Source organism: Mastomys coucha, unplaced genomic scaffold, assembly GCF_008632895.1.
Source record: "Mastomys coucha isolate ucsf_1 unplaced genomic scaffold, UCSF_Mcou_1 pScaffold9, whole genome shotgun sequence".
Classification (NCBI taxonomy): Eukaryota; Metazoa; Chordata; class Mammalia; order Rodentia; family Muridae; genus Mastomys; species Mastomys coucha.
The window spans coordinates 55,686,034-55,698,934 of NW_022196915.1; the positions used below are offsets into that span (position 1 = coordinate 55,686,034).

Here is a 12,901-nt window from a genome sequence, read left to right on the forward strand (position 1 = left end):
TAATGGCAAATATATGTTGAAGTGAACAGAGTAGGGGGTGAGGAAATGAGCCCACAGGGCCTCACCCTTACACAAAGAAGTAAAAGATGTTGAGAGCGGGAGAAGCAGTCTTCCCTCGGGAAGATCACACCAACTGGTTATCCAGTACCAAATAGTCAGCTCTGAAAACATACATAGAAGTAGCATTATGCAGACTGAGAAGAGTGTATATTATGTGTTTAGAATACATTTGTATATGTGTATACATATAACAATGTAACAACAATTAATGAAAAGGGGGGCTGTAAATTTTCAAGAAGTCAAGGAGGAATAAACAGGAGAAATAATGCAATTAATAATTTCAAAAACTTTAAAAACAACTAAAATGAAAAATAAAGAAAGCCATACATTCTAGTGTTTGCCATAAAAGTGCACCAAAGATTAGGTTGAAAATTAGCCAGAAAGGGAAAGTCACAAATTATTAACAAGGGAACACAGATAGCAGTGACTAGAAGATTCTTTTTGGAAAGCAATGGCAGGAATTTACTAGAAGAACAAGTTCCAGGTGCTGAAAGGGGAGCTGTTGCCACCAGGAAAAAAAATGATCTTAAAATATGAGGGTTGCATATAATTTTCCAGAAAATCCAAAGCTAGAAGTTGTTGCCAGTAGACTTTTACTAAACACGGTGATGGCAGGTGACCTTCAGTCTAACAGAAAATGACAGCCGTGCAAATCTGCACAGCAGGATCTAGAAGGAAGGAAGGAAATCCGAAATAGCCAGGAAATGAGAAAATCATGAAGTATGTCTTCCTTTACTGATCTAGCCGAAGAATTGTTTGAAGTAAAATAGAGAACTAAAAGGTATGAAAGTAAGTTTACAGAATAGATAAATGGAATCAATCACATTTATCACATTTACATAAGTCACACAGCAATAAAATTAGCATACACAATATCAAAGGTGTGATCCCGTTTTAAAATGTTGAATATTCTCCAAATGTGCGCTCAGCACACACGTGACCATTCATTCAGTCAGTGTTAGCCTGCAATTTCTATTTAGACAAACTAGTAGTGTTGATAAGGGATGAAGCATGCTAAATACATGGGTGTGCTCAGACACTGCCCTTCGTTATCTGTCAAATACCTATGTGCCACTTAACAAGCCACTTTTTCTTCCTATTCCTGCTGATGAGCTTGTCTTAGATGCAATGTAAATGCAAAATCTAAAACAACATAGACCATCCTTTTCCTTTCAATAATTCCAGGCTTTGGAAAGGTGGCGACAAGGACAGGCTCTTACTGTTCTGCTAAAATGACCTTGAATGGGATATCCTCCTGCCTCAGCCTCCCAAAGGCTGTAAGTGTAGTCCTGCCCTACCACACTCACCTCAGTAATTTGACTTTCAATGAATTTGTCACATCAGATGTCTATAAAGCCCGATGAATACAGGTGTACAAAGTTTCTTTCCTCTCCAATAACCCTTACCAAACAAGTGGAGGCAGATTTTAGTCATTGAAGCCCTACATAACAGGTAAAGGGCCCTGCCAATGGAGAATCAGCTAGTTGGGTGGCAGGGCCAGCAGAAAAACTTCAAAGCCCACTCTAGAGGCCTCATATGGTCAGGAGCAGCCGAGGAGTTTCTCACCTAGAGCACTTGCCTGAGGCTCATTCCCTCTGTGTTCTGCTCCACTGGTCGTCCCTTTGAAAGGATTCAGCCTGGTTGAAGGCAGGGCTTACCGGAACCATAAAGGAAACAAACTGATGTTTTCCTAGAGCAATAGGTGGCATATGTGGGAGGCATGGCTGCAGAACAAACAACGGGGCTTTAGTGTATCCTGGATTCCTACTCTGGTTATCTCTGGGTTCAGTGAATCTGTTTTCCTCCATGAGATGCCACTAGGTAGAGTCCTGGCCTCCACCATTATAGAAAAGAGCATGGCACTGCCTCCAAAACTGTAAAGTACAACTCTCAAATAACTGGCAGTCTCACCATTGGCAATCCATCCAAAAGAAAGGAACTTGGTGTGCCAGTGAGTTGCCTGAAGTCCCTATTGCTCAACAATAGCCAAGACAAGACATCAGCCCATGTGTCTCACAATGAATGGATGAAATAAAGGCCATGTGGTGTGTAGCAATGTGTACGTCATAAAAGTCACTGAGAGGAGCCAGACACAGAAAAACTCTGTGTGTCTTCATTCAGACTCGGTTATGTGAAAGCCTGAGAAGTTAAGTTCACAGAGAAAATTAGTGCAAGGGAGTTAGAAGAACAGAGAGGAGGAGACAGAGAGAAAGGGTAGACAGTGGCAAAACGCAATTCGTCTGGAAGGACAAATTCTAGTAAAACAATTATGTATTGCATATATTTAAATAGAAAAGTTTAGATCCCCTGTTATTTAGGATTCAACTCGATGGTCAATTTGATGGGACCTAGAGTCTGTCAGGAAGTTGCAGGTTGGATTAAATGAAGGAGAAGATCATCTAACGTATCAGGTGGGCTGGATGATATTAAGAGGTCCAAGGAAAAATCAATGCAGCTTTTTTTGCCTGCATCCACCTCTTGCTGGTAAATGCATCTCTGTTGCTACTGCTGCTGCTGCTGCTACTGCTGCTGTTGCTGCTGCTGCATCTTTCTTTGACATCAGACTACAGCTTCTTTGGGTTCCAGTGTAGACTGAAGAACAGTGATTTTCCAGGAATCTTCCCTGCCTTTGGCATCAGACTGTAAGTGCTGAGGCAGTCATTTCGTAGGCCAAGCAGCTGTGGGGTTGTCAGGCTCTTCCCTATCACATGTAGACAGCCAATGTTGTGCAACTCAGCCCTATGCATTGTATGCCATTCTAGTATACTGTCTGTATGGATGCATGGGCATGTACGTGTGAATGTGTGTATCTTCTGTTGGTTCCATTCCCCTGAAGATACCTGGATCAAGATAGAACTAACTGTGAGTAGTTCTATAAAGAAGAGTTTATTGCACCTTACAGGGGACAGTCTGTCACTAAGGGAAGAAACTATGGCAGAGTGTTACTCATTGGCTTAGTTGCCCATCCATCCTTAGCTAGCTTTCTCATATGACCCAGGACAACCTGCCTAGGGAATGGTGCCACCCATGGTGGAGTGGACTTTTCCTACATCTATTACTGATCAAGACAATTTACCATAGGCCAACTGAATAGAGAAAATGTTCAATTGAGGCTCCCCTTCTCAGATGACTCTAGACTGTATCAAGTTGACTATTAATGCTAATTAGGACAACAACCTAATGGCATGCCTGTAATCACACACACACACACATACACACACACACACACACACACACACACACACACATACAGGAACTGAAGAATTTCCAACTAAAAAAAAAAAAAAAAAACCAAGATACAAGCCATACCCATGTCACTAGAATCCAGTTAGTTCACCCAGCCATGGTTAGGCTGGAAATCCTTTATTCCCATCTTCCCCAGCCATCTATGCACACACACTTACTACACGTTGCATTTCTCATCACTGAATAAATTTCTTTTGGCAATAGCCACTAGATACTGCAGCAAAGCCCAGCTCTTTCTCAGTAAGCTGACCCCACTCTGTGAAAAGCCATCTGAACACTTATTTTGCAGCTAGTGGCTTCCTGTTGACCTTCTTAAAGGAGCTGGGGCTTTCTGGATTGACTAATGGCCCAACTTCAGGAGTCTGGGGAGGGACTTTAGAGGGACTAAAGGATAATCCTGTGGCTTGAAAAACTCTTCAAAAGAGATGACATTTATTTGAAAAGATATGCTTACACACACAAAGGTGAGCATGCTCAGAGCCTTGGCCATTGAGGACAAGGGCAGTTCCAGCTTGTGTGGAGACCAAAGGCAATGGAGGTTTCCAGGGAAACAACGCTACCCGCCCATACCTTCCAGGGTCATCTGGAAAGACACTAAGCTGGTGAATAAGCCTCAGCTGTCAGTCTCCTTCTGTACTACTTTGCAGGGAAAACAAAAAACAAAAAGATGAAGACATAGACACAAAAAGATAGAGACTCCAACTTTTACAAAAGCTCATTCTTTCATTCCATCTATTTTTTAAACTTTGTTAAACATCACACCAGGAACTACCCTCTTCTCATTTCTCATGCTCAATTTTAAGTGGAATGACTCATTTCTCATTGTCTCCCATAATCCAAAGTCTGCTGTGAGTGATTTCAAGAGCAAATGAACACACACACACACACACACACACACAAGCGAACAAATGCATGTATGCATGCATGCATACACATGTGGAGGTGAGGGGCTGCCCTTCTTTGGTTAACAGTGAAGAATGACTATCTAAGGAAATTAGTGTTTGCATAAAGAGGGAAACAATGCAATTATCTTTACATTTTGAAAGGTGCATATTTCTAATGCCTCATTGTCTTTTTGTTTTTGTTTTTGTTTTTCAAGACAGGGTTTCTCTGTGTTGCCCTGGCTGTCCTGGAACTCACTCTGTAGATAAGGCTGGCCTTGAACTCAGAAATCCACCTGCCTCTATCTCCCAAGTGCTGGGATTAAAGGTGTGCACCACCACTGCCCTGCTGTCTTTTTTACTTTTTTGAGCTAAATTTTTCTATCTTTGTGACTTTACTGATGGCATTTTTTTTCTCTGAAGGAAGGATTTCACCAGTTCCTCTGAAATCTCCGCACTTTCCTCCCTCCTTCTCCTCCTCCTCTTCCTTCTCCCCATTCTCTATGACTGTCATTGGAGTGTAGATGATGACAAGTTCTCAAAAATGCTGGCCTAGAGGCTAGAACATGTTTCCTCTGCACTTGGATTTCCATCTCTCCCACTAAATTTCCCTTCGGTTAATTTTACAGGGGCCAAAAGAGTTCATTTTTCAAATGGTTGCTAGGAAATATGTCCCACGTAGCAAATGAATTGGCATTTGGTGACCACTTATTGCTACTGTGATAAAATCCCTACTGTGTGAGATCTCCCTGGGTAACTGAACTCTGTTACTCTGATAGAGTAATTGGTAGAGCAATCAAGAGATACTGATCCACCCTTAATGCCCATCTAGATCCAGCCATGGCTGTATCTTAATCTACTCCTACCTAACATATATTAAATGCAGCTTGATCTAAACCACCTCTTGGCAGGATTTTCGAACATCAAGTGATAATCTTTGCTCTCTTCATCTGGCTCTTCTGCTGACTTGTCGGGATACAGGCCCACCAACCCTCCCCCACCTCACCCTTTTAATACACACACACACACACACACACACACACACACACACACACACACACACACACCTCCTATCTCAGCCAATAAACTAGCAATAATAGATGTGTCTAGCACTCAAAAATGGCTGCAAGACACTCCTTTGTGTCTGGACAGCATTTTGCAAATGACAAGCTGGCTTGAGGCTAGGGATGTCAGAATGACAGTTCAACACAGGTTGAGGGAGCAGACATTTCTTTCATTTCTACTTCACAACCTCTTGACATCCTCAACGAGCCCTGCCCTGTGTGATCCACAGCCTCACTCTGGGCTGAGCATTGGTGACTTTCCCCATGACTCCACTATATTCTCACAACGCTGAGACAACTCCAGCTGAAGGGATATACATGCTGGTGGACAGAGCAGGTGATGCCATGTGATAAAACTTGGTATTCTCACTGTTAGAATGTCTGCTAACTTCTCAGAACAAACTCTTTTCAAACATGCACAGTATGTGAGACAGCCCCATTCCTGGGGCGTTCTAAATGGACTCCTGCACTCCGCAAACTATGGACCCCTTTGTTGTGAAGTCACTGGAGGGCACACAACTGTGCCCCCTGGCTGCTTCCTACACCACCACCATCCGTAGAAGACAGCTAAAGCACCAATAGATGACAGAAATACCGTGACAAGCCATTCAGCCTCCAATAGAAATGACTAGAATAAAATATGCCAAGCAGAGAAATGGATGAGAAATGGGGCCTGTTTTACCTCCCAAATGGGAGAGCAGTGTTCACTCCCATCTTGAACTAGAAACTCCTTTGTAAATAAAAGAGTTTAAGCATCTTCATGTGATATCTGATATACCCTCTTCGACTGACCTACACTTGCAGAGTTGTCAAGAGTTTGAGACCCACCACCTCAAAGCCCAGCACACAGCGCAGTAATGGTAGCTGTTCAGATATGCTCACACTCTAGGCTTCTGGGAAGAAACTTGGCTTTGGGTACTCATGTCTGCCATCAACTTCCTCCTTTGACATCCTTGGGTACAAAGGCACCTGTGCACTGTGTTTGAACTCTAGTTTGGCTGATCACCATTGTATTTCACTGTGTCAGACCTACACAGTGGAGACGTAGGGATGGAGAAAAGCACTTAGACTTGCCTAAGACTTATTTCTCTGGGAGACAGCACTGGAATTGTATATATTGTAAAACTTACAAGTGCATAGACTGTAAGTTCACTGTAGATCTCAGGTGATGTCCTCAAGAAATAAACACACCTCCCACCCCAGGAAGCATACACAGGGCTTGAAACAATAGCCAATCAAACAGAGCCAAGGTTCACAGCTTTTTATTTTCCTTTTCTTCTCTTCTTTTTCTTTCTTCTTTCTCTCTCTTTTTTTTTTAATTTAGAAAACATCCCCACAGTGTCAGTTGCTTTGAGCGCCCTCATGTGTCTCAACATAGGAACGTCACCCAAGGTCTTCTAACTGGTTCTTCTGAAGGACAAGTTGGATGCCACATACCTCTTCAGGCTTGCTCCAGGGACTTTTTAGTAGACTGAAGGTCCACTAAGTGACTCTGAGGAGCATGTCTTCCATGACACTGACTGACATCACAACGCAGACCTAGAGGAATGAGAAGAGGAGGGAGGCCAATTTCAACTTGTCTACTCTAGTTTAAGCCTGCCAGGTCATCTTGTCTTTTTCTCTTTTCCTACCCCCATCCTTGAAGGGCAGGGATCCAAGCATAAATACATTCTTTACCACTGTGATGGCTTTGCTACTACAACAAGCAGGTCTTAGCCTTTCCTCTTCCACAGGAAAGTGAGAAAGCACCATGTTTCTTCCCTAGTATGTTCTCTTTGGGTGCCAGTTTCCTCTTTTCTCCCAGTTAATGTGTCTCTGCATCCATGTCCAGCATACAAGAGAGGGTCATCCAGTAAACAATAAACAAATCCAAACCTATATGCTGTGTTCCAATCCACTTGCCTTATAGCATTTCCAGAAAATACTTACAACATACATCTCTTAGCAACCAGCTTTGGGTTTCCTGGAGCACAGAAGAGGCAGAATAAATCTGCATTCTTCGCTATTGCTGTCCAGATCTGGGTGCACAGTGGCCATCCATACCCCAAAATGGGTGAGAGTGAAGGATGAGGCAAGTGAGGGAACAGGTACATAAAAGGAGTTTGCCTTCTTAAATGTATTTTCTTGTCTCGATGCCCCCATCCTTGGTCGAGTTTAAGGTATATGCAAGAGCCAAATTCACTTGGGAATTTACGGTCTACATGAAAGCCCTGCATCTGTATAGGAAAAATAAATAAATAAAAAGGAGAAAAACCTATTTTCCCCTCATCTTCCTCCTTCCATTTCCCCATTTTATCTCCAGGTTAGGAGGACATGAGTCAACAATGTAGTAGAAAACACACAGGCCAGGAATCGCCAGAGAAAAGTGGTCCAACCTTGGTCAGTATGTCAGACCAACCTTGCCGGGCCTTGAATCCTGTTAACAGAAAATTCACTAAGAAACACACCACCCTGGGCTCCTCTCACCAAAAAGGCAAAGAGCTGTTCCATGCTTAGTGTAATGCTAGCCAAACCCAACAAAGCCTTAGAGATTTTTGGCTTAATCTTCCCCCTGAACTCAAGCCAGCTCCTCCACGAGTGCAGCCAGGGCATCGTCACCCAGCCTTTGCTGTTGGCAACTTCTCTCTCATGCTTCTGAGCACTTTCTTGGCTTGGGGGCAATAGCAGAGGTACCTTCCCCTCCCATCCACTGCCCCCACAGGCACCTCCAACTGTGTAGCTTGGCTTTGGAAGGTTCCCCACCCACTGAAAGTATAGTCAAGACTTTTGTTAGGTAATCTACAACCCTAGACGGATGCCAGAAAACGCCTGCCTTATGGAAATGCTAGATATTTCTTGCAATTAAAAAACTCATAGCCAAAAATAAGTCAGGAAACGTCTGATGTACATGACTTACCTAACTTGAAAAGGGGTCTTTTCCAAGAACATCCTTAGGTTGGTTCCTAAGATGCATTTATTCAAAGCACCTCTTGTATTGATCCTCCTTTCTTTCCTTCTGTCACCATAGCAATCTCAGCAACCCAAATGCTCGTGAGGCTCCTACCTTTCTTCTGCAAGCTGCCGCCTGGATGCTGACATGCTCTTCTCCAAGCATAACCTGTCTGTTAAAGAGCCCTAATGCCTCCTGTTATAAGATAAAACTCAGACTCTGAAAAACCAGCATCCAGATTCTTTTGTATTCTCTCAAACACAAAGGAAAAGTTACAAAAGAACCCATCTATCAATCACCTGCAGAGTTGTCAAGAGTTCGAGACCCACCACCTCAAAGCCCAGCACCACAACACAGTAATGGTAGATATTCAGATACGCTCACACTATGGGCTTCTGGAAAGGAACTTGGTTTGGGGTACTCGTGTCTGTCATCAACTTCCTCCTTTGACATCCTTGGGTACAGAGGCACCTGTGCACTTTGTTTGAGCACTAGTGTGGCTGACCACCATTGTATTTCCTTGAATGTCTGCCTGTCATCATGAAACATTTGGCACAATTAACAACTAACCTCTGGATATATAGTTGTAAGTAAAATAAGAAGTGAAAACTTAATATCACGCGCGCGCGCACATACACACACACACACACACACACACACACACACACACACACATTTCCTGATACTTATAAGACATTGTGTTCTGGTAAGAGCTTCGGAGAACTGGGCAAAGAAAACTGATTGCCAGAGGAGAGCCAAGCTTCCAAGCTGGTAGACCAGCCAGAGGTCAAGTGTAGATCCTTGAACAGTGAGTGCACAATGGCTAGGGAAGCAGAGGATGCTCAGGAATGGAAGTCAGGACCTTCTGTAAACCCTGAAGTCCATGCTCTTTTTCCCTCTTTGAAAGGTAACACTGAGTGATCTATTTTGCAGTGCCATATATGTTCTATTCCTGCATAAAACCATCAGCAATCAACCTCAGAGATTCCTAGAATAAGAATTTCATGAAACTCGAGCTGGCATCACGTCTCCCACCCCTCCCCCTCCCACCCCAGTTTAAACACTCACTTCTTGCAGGTCTTTCCAGGAAACCTTCCTCAAATCTCTAGCTGTCTCTCAGGCAGAGCCATGACATTTTGAACTTGTAGAAGGTATCCCAAGGTTGGTCATCTTCCCGACTAAATTCCAGATGCCCCGGGTTAGAATCATGCTTACTTTCTACATTCCCTCACTTTTATCCTCTCTGACATAGCACGAAGTGCTCAAATTAGAAGTATTGGAGAAACAACAATACCATTGACGAACGAAGACTGGAAGGGACAAATTAAAAAGTTTATATATTTAATCAATCAAAAGATGAGATTAGCTAATTGAAACACAGAGTTACATGGAATTTTCCAATTTTTAACATATTTTTTATGTCTTTTACTCTTTCTAGCCTTGTCATAGCAAACGTTCCTGCTTTTTCTAACAATCCTTTTTTTTTTCAAAGAATGGGCTATAAGTCACCTTAAGCAAACCCACTCCCTACACACACACACCACACACACACACACACACACACAAACCCACTCCCTACACACACACACACACACACACACACACACACACACGTACATGAACACTCAGAGATAGATCTAATTCTGGTTGTGATTTGTAATAACAGAATCATTTATTTTTAATTTTCATGTGAAGTTTCAGGACTGAACTGAAGCCACTGGTGCTGTTTCTTTCCAAGACCATGCTGTTCAAGTCCAGAGAACCACCAAAGACCCTTTTGCACTTAACCTCCTGAAAAAAGTTTGACATTTTATTGTTAATCTTTTTGCCTCACCCCACCCTTTAATGACCACCTTTCTACCCTGGGACATCCTCTTCTGGATCATTAACCACCTTCACAACTTAAGGACAACCCTCCCTGTTGCCCACACTCCACTTACAAGAAAATAGGAGCTGCTCTGCTGGGCATGATTTGTGATTCCACTATAATTTTCCCATTAAGTCTCCAGTTTATCAGTCTCCTCTCCTACACATTCTGGTCTTTCCCTACCCTTTATTCCCAGTCCCACCCCCTGCCTCTTCCCCAACCCCCAAAAAGTGAACTGGTTTACCCAGCAGGTTTAGTCTTGCTTTGACCAGCTCATTGTTTCAATGTGATTATGGTGCTGCTGGGCTTGAATCCACATTTTATTAATTTCCAGGCATTTGCCATGTCCCTCTGTGGAGTGTCGTGTGAAGAGTAGTTGTGCGTGTGTGCACAGACAGTGACCAGCACTCCTGGGTTGGCAGCGTCTCTGGTGACTAAGAAAACACTGTTGATTGGTGATCCAGGACTAGGGATGTTGCCAATAATAGAGTGCAGGCCAGTGTGCATGAAGCTGTGGGCTCAATCCCCAGAACCACACAGCAGCAGATACCTGTTATTTCAGCATGGAAAGACAGAGGCAGGAGGAAAGGAGTTCAAGGTCACCCTCAGCCAGAAATCAAGTTCAACCTGGCCTACAGACCTTGTTTCCCAGTGAATTATATCATTTTAGAGGTGTGTGGAATAAGATTTGAGAAGTGGAACAGCAAGGTGAAAGGATGTGGCCAAGGTCATAGATTTAATAACTAGGAGAGCTGAGGGAAGAGCTGGGAGCTGGAACTACCGAACCTCAGTTCACTAGGCTCTTGCATGGGCATACAGCCTTCTACAGTGGCTCACACAGCAGTGCAAATTCAGGGTGTCCACAGATCACAGAAAGGAATCAGAGCTGCATACTGTAAGTGAACGCACAAACGCAAGAAAAAAAAATTGATGTTGAGCTCTTACAGAGAACAGCCTGCTAAAATTAGAGAGTTGCTAGAGTGTGATTAAATTCAAATCGGCATCACATCTCCCTACCAAGCATCCAACATACATTCCTCCTAGTGGATCATTTAAAAAAATTAAAGATGAATTTCACAAGTACCTTGAAGAGCTTTTCAAGTGATTTTCCTTTTGGCTTGATCAATACAGAGTTATCATTTCAGCGTGTGAAAATAGCTTTTCCACACATCCCTGCGCACACAGCCACACACACACACACAGCCACACACACACACACACACACACACACACACACATATAAATCATTGGCAGCAGGTACTTTCAATTTGCTGGAAAATATTTCTAAGAAGTCAAAAAGCTCCAGCTGAATAAGCGTGCCTGCCTATTGGCTAAACGGACCCGTTGAAGGATCTGATTGGTCCCTGATCCTGAGGACCGATAAGACGGCTATAAAATCCCTGGGTGCAGCTCTTGGGCCCCCAGTTTGCAAAAGCCAGAGGTGCAAGAAGCAGCAGCAGCAGCAGCAGCAACAGCAGCAGCCGCCTGCCAGCCAGCCAGCCAGCCAAGCCAGCCAGCCACACACAAAAAAATTCTTCCTCAAATCCTCACCTAAGCTTTCAGTATATCCAGATCCACATCTTCACTCAAGCCGGGAGAGGGAAAGAGGAAAGGGGGGAGGAAAAAAAAAAAAGCCAGCAACTTAGCGGAAACTTCTCAGAGAATGCTCCAAAACTCAGCAGTGATTCTGGCGCTGGTCATCAGTGCAGCTGCAGCGCACGAGGCGGAACAGAATGATTCTGTGAGCCCCAGAAAATCCCGGGTGGCGGCTCAAAATTCAGGTAAGCAAGCAAACCCAGGACCGGTTTCTCTACCCCCCCCCCACCCCCTAAAGAGCTGTCCTCATATGCCTCTCTCACTTTTGCATGTGTCTCTGTGACGGCTGATCTCGGTAATAAATGTGCTTCATGCCTGGTGATAATGAACTGCCAGCGTAATCCTATAGCCTTAGGAAGTGGAGTTCCTTTGTTTAATAAATTGCATGCAACTAACGAAGAAGCTGGGCGCTCTGCTGAGGGTATTTCATTGCATAAGCCTAGCCTGATTGCCTGAAATCTGGCACGTACCCTCTCGTTGGGGGGAGGGGGCGGGGAAAGGCTTGAATGTTGGCACGCCTCACAGTGGCTCTCTCTACTCCACAAGCTTGTGTTAAGGTAATGAGTGGCTTACCTGCTGCCGTCCCTCTCCCTGCTCCTTTAAGACCTTGTAACTTGACTTCTCTACCTCTCTAGACAGCACACAGACAAGCCCCCTCCTCACACTGATTTGTGGAACCATAATCCTCAAGTCTGAAAAAAAATTTCAGGGCGCATTCAGAAAAGGGGGGGACCTACACACCCCACTCCCTATAAGCCTGCCTGTCTCCTTCCTCACTCTCACGGGCTCCATTCAATCGCCCATGCAGCCCATGGTCCCTAGAAGGAAGTGTATTTGTGAAACGAAGCATTTCTTTCTCCAAGGGGAAGGTCTACTTTCCCCAGACTCCCGCACCAGTTAACTGTATATAGTCCTGGCCTCCGGAGGCAGAGGCATTAGGACCCCTGTGTTCCTTGACTTCTGGTTCCCCACTCACTCCTCTCCCCAACTGTTAGCAGAGATGGGACCCCGCAGGTGTCAAAATGCTGCAGATGCTCCCCCTTGGAAGAGCGCAGGTCCCTGCCAGAGGAGGCCTTTTGCCTGGCTTCCTTTTGTACTTAGTTGCTATAGCGATGCCGTGATTCACAATTCGAGCTTGCCTAAAACAATAGCAGCCCTAATGCATATTAAAACTGCTTAAAGCAAAGTTATAATTTGAACCCGTGGAAATATATAATTAGGGAAATGACTTGTAACATCCCAGAGGCTGCGGGGGGGG

At 44.1% G+C, this 12,901-nt stretch overlaps 1 protein-coding gene and 1 long non-coding RNA gene across 2 annotated transcripts in view; one reads left to right on the forward strand and one right to left on the reverse strand.

The window, feature by feature from the left end:
• Positions 1–6,481: 6,481 nt before the first annotated feature.
• LOC116084827 lies at positions 6,482–11,654 on the reverse strand. The gene is made up of 2 exons (XR_004116276.1): positions 11,599–11,654; positions 6,482–6,790 (listed from the first exon to the last, which is right to left on the reverse strand). It is a non-coding gene; the product is annotated as an uncharacterized LOC116084827 (long non-coding RNA).
• Positions 11,470–12,901, forward strand: part of Stc1 (stanniocalcin 1) — a 12,121-nt gene continuing 10,689 nt past the window's right edge. Inside the window, exon 1 of the mRNA XM_031362062.1 lies at positions 11,470–11,828. Coding sequence (XP_031217922.1) covers positions 11,711–11,828 — 118 coding nt within the window. The 5' untranslated portion in view covers positions 11,470–11,710. The remainder of the gene's footprint in view (positions 11,829–12,901) is intronic.